Genomic DNA, 7,341 nt, shown 5'->3' on the forward strand with positions numbered 1-7,341 from the left:
ACAACGACAGTGAGTGCACGAGTAGTACATAATTGGCGAGTCTGTACTGAGACATTGAAGGGCACGACATCTAGCAGACGATGTGATATGGACCAATCAGACCCAGTCGTCCACTGCGTTGCCCCTAATCAGAGCCACTGTTTCCATATTTAAAATAGGGAAGATGAGCGATCCAATCAGGGAGTATGACCCCACTGAGGCTGTAATTCTGTGGCACAGGGCAACAGGAGCAAGAGCCAAACTTCATGGACTGTATGAAAGCGATTGGTGTTGTTAGGCCTGTTTTAGGGGGCCCTAAAATGTTCTTAAGCCCCCCCCTCAATGATTTGCTTATTTGAAGAAAAAAAATGAAATTAACCCCCCCAAAAAAATCTTGATTAAGCAGAGATAAACCACCAGTGTTTTGGGGGTTTGTCCCCCCAAAACAAACAAACAAACAAAACAACCAAAACAAAAGAAAAAAAAAAATTTTTTTTTTTTTAACTGGAATAAAATTCTGTTCTTGTGTTGTGAGGCAGTCATGTCCATCCATCCATCCATCCTCACAAGGGTCACGGGCGTGCTGGAGCCTATCCCAGCTAACATCGGGCAGGAGGCGGGGTACACCCTGAACTGGTTGCCAGCCAATTGCAGGGCACATACAAACAACCATTCACACTCACATTCACACCTACGGGCAATTTAGAGTCGTCAATTAACCAAGCATGCATGTTTTTGGAATGTGGGAGGAAACCGAGTGCCCGGAGAAAACCCACGCAGGCACGGGGAGAACATGCAAACTCCACACAGGCAGGGTTGGGGATTGAACCCTGGTCCTCAGAACTGTGAGGCAGACGCTCTAACCAGTCGTTCACCGTGCCGCACATACATGAACAATATAAGTTAAATCTTCTTCTTCTTCTTTTCCTTTCGGCTTGTCCCGTTAGGGGTCGCCACAGCGCGTCATCCTTTTCCATGAGAGCCTATCTCCTGCATCCTCCTCTCGAACACCAACTGCCATCATGTCTTCCCTCACGACATCCATCAACCTTCTCTTTGGTCTTCCTCTAGCTCTCTTGCCTGGCAGCTCCATCCTCATCATCCTTCTACCAATATACTCACTCTCTCTCCTCTGGACGTGTCCAAACCATTGAAGTCTGCTCTCTCTAACTTTGTCTCCAAAACATCGAACCTTGGCTGTCCCTCTGATGAGCTCATTTCTCATTTTATCCAACCTGGTCACTCTGAGAGCGAACCTCAACATCTTCATTTCCGCCACCTCCAGCTCTGCTTCCTGTTTTCTCTTCAGTGCCACTGTCTCTAATCCATACATCATGGCTGGCCTCACCACTGTTTTATAAACTTTGCCCTTCATCCTAGCAGAGACTCTTCTGTCACATAACACACCTGACACCTTCCTCCACCCGTTCCAACCTGCTTGGACCCGTTTCTTCACTTCCTGACCACACTCACCATTGCTCTGGACGGTTGACCCCAAGTATTTAAAGTCCTCTACCCTTGCCATCTCTTCTCCCTGTAGCCTCATTCTTCCCCCACCACCCCTCTCATTCATGCACATATATTCTGTTTTACTTCGGCTAATCTTCATTCCTCTTCTTTCCAGTGCATGCCTCCATCTTTCTAACTGTTCCTCCAGCTGCTCCCTGCTTTCACTGCAGATCACAATGTCATCTGCAAACATCATGGTCCACGGGGATTCCAGTCTAACCTCATCTGTCAGCCTATCCATCACCACTGCAAAAAGGAAGGGGCTCAGGGCTGATCCCTGATGCAGTCCCACGTCCACCTTAAATTCTTCTGTCACACCGACGGCACACCTCACCGCTGTTCTGCTGCCCTCGTACATGTCCTGTATTATTCTAACATACTTCTCTGCCACTCCAGACTTCCGCATGCAGTACCACAGTTCCTCTCTGGGTACTCTGTCATAGGCTTTCTCTAGATCTACAAAGACACAATGTAGCTCCTTCTGACCTTCTCTGTACTTTTCCATCAACATCCTCAAGGCAAATAATGCATCTGTGGTACTCTTTCTAGGCATGAAACCATACTGTTGCTCGCAAATACTCACTTCTGTCCTGAGTCTAGCCTCCACTACTCTTTCCCATAACTTCATTGTGTGGTTCATCAACTTTATTCCTCTATAGTTGCCACAGCTCTGCACATCACCTTTGTTCTTAAAAATGGGCACCAGTACACTTTTCCTCCATTCCTCAGGCATCTTCTCACGCACTAGAATTCTATTGAACAAGCTGGTCAAAAACTCCACAGCCACCTCTCCTAGATGCTTCCATACCTCCACAGGAATGTCATCAGGACCAACTGCCTTTCCATTTTTCATTCTCTTTAATGCCTTTCTAACTTCCCGCTTACTAATCATTGCCACTTCCTGGTCCACCACACTTGCCTCTTCTACTCTCCCTTCTCTATCATTTTCCTCATTCATCAACTCCTCGAAGTATTCTTTCCATCTACCTAGCACACTGCTGGCACCAGTCAACATATTTCCATCTCTATCCTTAATCACCCTAACCTGCTGCACATCCTTCCCATCTCTATCCCTCTGTCTGGCCAGCCTGTATAGATCCTTTTCTCCTTCTTTAGTGTCCAACCTGCCATACATGTCATCATATGCCTCTTGTTTTGCCTTTGCCACCTCTACCTTTGCCCTGTGTCGCATCTCAATGTATTCCTTTCGCCTCTCCTCGGTCCTCTCAGTGTCCCACTTCTTCTTAGCTAACCGTTTTCCTTGTATGATTTCCTGTACTGTGAGGTTCCACCACCAAGTCTCCTTCTCTCCTTTCCTGCCAGAAGATACACCAAGTACTCTCCTGCCTGCTTCTCTGATCACCTTGGCTGCAGTGGTCCAGTCTTCTGGAAGCTCTTCCCGTCCACCGAGAGCCTGTATCACCTCTTCCCGAAAAGCTGCACAACACTCGTCCTGTCTCAGCTTCCACCACATGGTTCTCTTCTTTAACAATATAAGTTAAATAACTAACGTTAACTACGTTAGTTAGTACGGAGCAAATTCAAAGAAATTTGATAGCAAAATATCTGGTAATCTATAATTGGACTGCTTCGTTTTAACCAGTGTGTGCTTCTTCCGTTGACGTGATCGACGAAGCGCGTTCTCCCTCCATACTTCACATTCTGATGACACAAGATGCAGTATGCCTTCGCAGGTTCTTTAATCTTTCTAATACTATTGTGAAGGTATTCATTCATCCATCCATTTTCTTTTCCGCTTCTCCTCACTAGGGTCGCGGGTGTGCTGGAGCCTATCCCAGCTATCTTCGGACGGGAGGCGGGGTACACCCTGAACCGGTCACCAGCCAATCGCAGGGCACATAGAAACAAACCAACATTTGCACTCACATTCACACCTACGAGCAATTTAGAGTCTTCAATCAACCTACTATGCATGTTTTTGGGATGTGGGAGGAAACCGGAGTGCCCGGAGAAAAGCCACCCAGGCACGGGGAGAACATGCAAACTCCGTACAGGCGGGGCCGGGATTTGAACCCCGGTCCCCAGAACTGTGAGGCAGATGTGATCACCAGCCATACACCGTGCTGAAGGTATTAATTTCCGACTTAATTCCAGCCAGCGCCAAATCCACAGATTCTTGAACCCGTTCTTTACAATCTCAGTCTTGCCGTCCTCCCTCTGTACTATGTCCCTCCGTGACACCGACATACCGCAAACTTATTTATGTAAAAACCTGACAGCATACAATGAATTGAAATGTGTAGAAAGATTGCACCGATAAAATTTAAATGGCGGAAGATTTGCGCCTTGCCTGCCGTAATACGGTCTTCAATGCTGTAAATATGACGGTCACGATTACAGACCGTCAATGTCAATGTCAACGGAGTACTACGTTGCGTTTGGTGGGTAGTGCCCATGGCATGGGTAACATGCACATCTGTGAAGGCACCATTAATGCTGAGCAGTACATACAGGTTTTGGAGCACCATATGCTGACATCCAAGCAACGTCTTTTACAGGGACGTCACTGCTTATTTCAGCAAGACAATGGCAAGCCACATTGGTGTGAAAACAGTGTGGCTTCGTAGTAAAGTGTAAGCCCGAGTGGAAGTACTAGACTAGCCTGCTAGGAGTCCAGTCTCATTGAAAATGTGTGGTCTAGTATAGAACAAGACACGCCAACAGACTGTTGAGCAAATGAAGTTGTATATCAAGCAAGAACAATAAAGAATTCCACCTACAAAGCTTCAACAATTCGTGTCCTCAGTTCCCAAACGCTTATTGAATGTTTTTAAAAGGAAAGGAGATGTAACACAGTGGTTAACATGACCTTGTCCAAGCTTTTTTTGGACCGTGTTACAGACATCCAAGTCAAAATTAATCAATATTTGCAACAACAACATTAAAAAAAAACGATAGAATTTATCAGTTTGAACATTAAATATATTGTCTTTGTAGCGTTTTCAATTGACTATAGATTGAAAAGGATTTGAAAATCATTGTATTCCATTTTTATTTACATTTTACACAACATCCTAACCTCATTGGAACTAGGGTTTGTAAAAGGGTTAGAATACTGAAATTTTGGATTTTCATGAAAAGACTAGCTCTGTGTGACATTGACAAAATGTTATATCCTGACCGGTATATCCCAATCACAATATCTCTCTCAATATCGTATTTGAGTTTGAGCAATACATGGATTTGAAATAATATTTAACTCTGAAGTTAAAATTTGACGTTTTTCCATTTTTGAGTAATGTTTCACCTCCAAGGTTCAAGACCATTGTCTTCATTTTAGTCACTTACCTAAAACTGAAGTGTAATTTGTGTGTGTCATGCATGATGCTAAGACCATTGCAATTGAGAGAAAACCATAAAAACCTTCGCCTTTTTAAAGCGAAAACAGCCTTAACCCAGCCACATTCTGAATACAGTTCATGTCGAACAATTGGCTGTCTTACCGCTTCCTCGTCCATTTGATCGAGTTGCGAGGAGGAAGAGAGTAAACTGCAAGCGTCCAAAGATTCCGACATACTGAATTTATGTTGTACCTGTCTCGGCACTATCCTCTGACATGCCTAAAGAGACCGTTTCCGGATGGTTTTCATTTTCCGTTGATTTGCCTTCTTCTCTTTTGATTTGAATGGCGGTTGGCAACCTATATTTATGTGCATTACCGCCACCATACGGACTGGAGTGTAGTTAGGGAGATAATCTTGAACTCAGACCCTCTTCAGAATCAGAATTAGAAACATCTTTTTTTTGCCAAGTATGTCAAAGACACACAAGGAATTTGTCTCCGGTAGTATGACAACAGACAGTCAATTGACAGTGAATACTTTTGAGACATTAAAAAAAATAATAATAATCACTGAGCAATAAGAGGTTAGCAGTAATGTGGTAATGCCAATAATACATTTGTTTGACAATGGTGCAAATGATACAGTCTTCTAGCAATTTAGAGCAGTTTGAAATGACAACTAGAACCATAGTTTTGTGCAGTGACCATTGTGTAAAATAAATTATGCAGTTTAAAGTGACTAGGAGTGCAATAGTCTTGAAACAATGTCAATTGTGCAAATGATGCAGATACTTCTCAAGCACATGAGTGGCCAGTATTGGTCAACAACAGATATGCAAGTAGTGCAGAGTCTTCGTACTAATGTTAGTTTGTGCCTGTTTTAACCACTATCCATCCATCCATTCTCAACACCGCTTATGCTGTTCATGGTCGCGGGGAGCTGGAGCCTATCCTAGCTGACTTCGGGCGAAAGGCGGAGTACAACCTGAACTGGTCGGCAGTCAGTCGCAGGGCACATATTGACACGGACAACTATTCTCACTCACATTCTTCACACCGTCACTGAGTGGGAACTGAACCCACGCAGCCCACACCAAAGTCAGGCGAGTGTATCACTACACCACCAGTAGTGAGAGTGAGTCATATTATTTAAATGCATTATCCAAATCAAAATCAAAACCCAGTTTTTATGATCCCCCAACTATTAGTATGCCGTGAGAGATCAAGGGTGCCGCGGTTCTATTTGTATATAACCAACTGCTAGTTTATTGTAAAATAGATTACAAATAACTTGGCAGCTAAGTAGCATGTTGGTAGGTAGAGATTTCTTAATTAATATAAATTAATCAAAACCTAATGATAAAATTACTGTGTGTCAAAATAACAGCTCCCTCAACAGTTCCCCCTGAAGTCGCAAATAAATCTAAAAATAAAGCAACGTGGTTCAAATGGCCAAAATTTTGATTATTTCCACCAGGTCATCCAGATGCTGTCCTCACACACAAAACTTAAATAACACAGTTGCAGAAATTTCTCACCTCCGCTGGGGTCCGTGTCAAAAGCAAACGTGACTAAACACCAGCTCCTCTGTTATAGCTTAGTCAGCTGTGATAGGCTGGAGTTTTGCAGGATGGATGGATGGTTTGCAACTAGACAACATAAGCTTGACACAACAACTTCAAGACATTCCATATCTTTAAGTTATAGGATGAGCATAACCTTCTTTTGTAATAAAAACATGTCATTTTAATGGTTACGTTAGCTGAACACTGGTTATCATGTCGTCCTCACAGTAAGGAGATCCCTGTGCAGAGTATGGATGTTCTCCCCATGCTTTCAAGGGTTCTCTGGGTCCTTAGGATTCCTCCCACATTCCATTTGCTTTGATCGTTGCTGTTACGTTGTAGGTGGTTGTGCTGTTGTTTTCCTTTCAAGTTAACAATACAGTTTATGTTCATTAATTTGTAAGTTTTACACATTTACGATATGCCTCACCCTCATCCTAACTTTAAAACCACCAGGGAAAAATAAATCAATACTTTAATTTGTAAATGTGTTATTGTTATTGTGTTATATTGCAGTGGGCATGAAAAAAATAATTCAACACAACACTTGCAAATAGTTTCACCGGTCCAAAACATGTTTTGGCATTTCTGTACACTGTATAAACTGTATATAAAACTTCTAATCAACTTACTAAAGCAACATGACACTGGAATAATTACAGTTTTCAAACCAATTCAATATACCGTAATTTCTCATGTATAATGCGCATCCCCCCCCCCCCCAAAAAATGTCAAAAGTCAATAGTGTGCATTATACATAGGTATCGGGGAAAATGGGAAAAAAAAGTCACGTTTTATAAATGTATGCTGCCATCTTGAGGTTATGAAAAAGCTGTACACTTTCATTCCAATGTCACCGCCACCTAGAGGTTATGAGAAAGGTGTACACTTTCATTCTAATATGCCGCCACCTACAGGTTATGAAAAAGGTGTAGCCTACACTTTCATTCCAATATGACAGGGGTATGTATGACTGCATATACT

The 7,341-nt window shown here is 43.0% G+C and overlaps 1 protein-coding gene across 10 annotated transcripts in view; it reads right to left on the minus strand.

Annotated features, from left to right (window-relative positions):
• The window catches only part of vps8 (VPS8 subunit of CORVET complex), a 280,747-nt gene extending 275,633 nt beyond the window's left edge, over positions 1 to 5,114 (minus strand). For 9 of the 10 annotated variants that reach the window (XM_061788861.1, XM_061788865.1, XM_061788864.1 and 6 more), the window contains exon 1: positions 4,953 to 5,114. In XM_061788861.1, the coding sequence (XP_061644845.1) occupies positions 4,953 to 5,024 (72 nt within the window). In that variant the 5' untranslated portion in view covers positions 5,025 to 5,114. The remainder of the gene's footprint in view (positions 1 to 4,952) is intronic. The other variant, XM_061788866.1, reaches the window with a different exon arrangement.
• Positions 5,115 to 7,341: the final 2,227 nt, after the last annotated feature.

Source organism: Phyllopteryx taeniolatus, chromosome 11 (genome assembly GCF_024500385.1).
Source record: "Phyllopteryx taeniolatus isolate TA_2022b chromosome 11, UOR_Ptae_1.2, whole genome shotgun sequence".
Classification (NCBI taxonomy): Eukaryota; Metazoa; Chordata; class Actinopteri; order Syngnathiformes; family Syngnathidae; genus Phyllopteryx; species Phyllopteryx taeniolatus.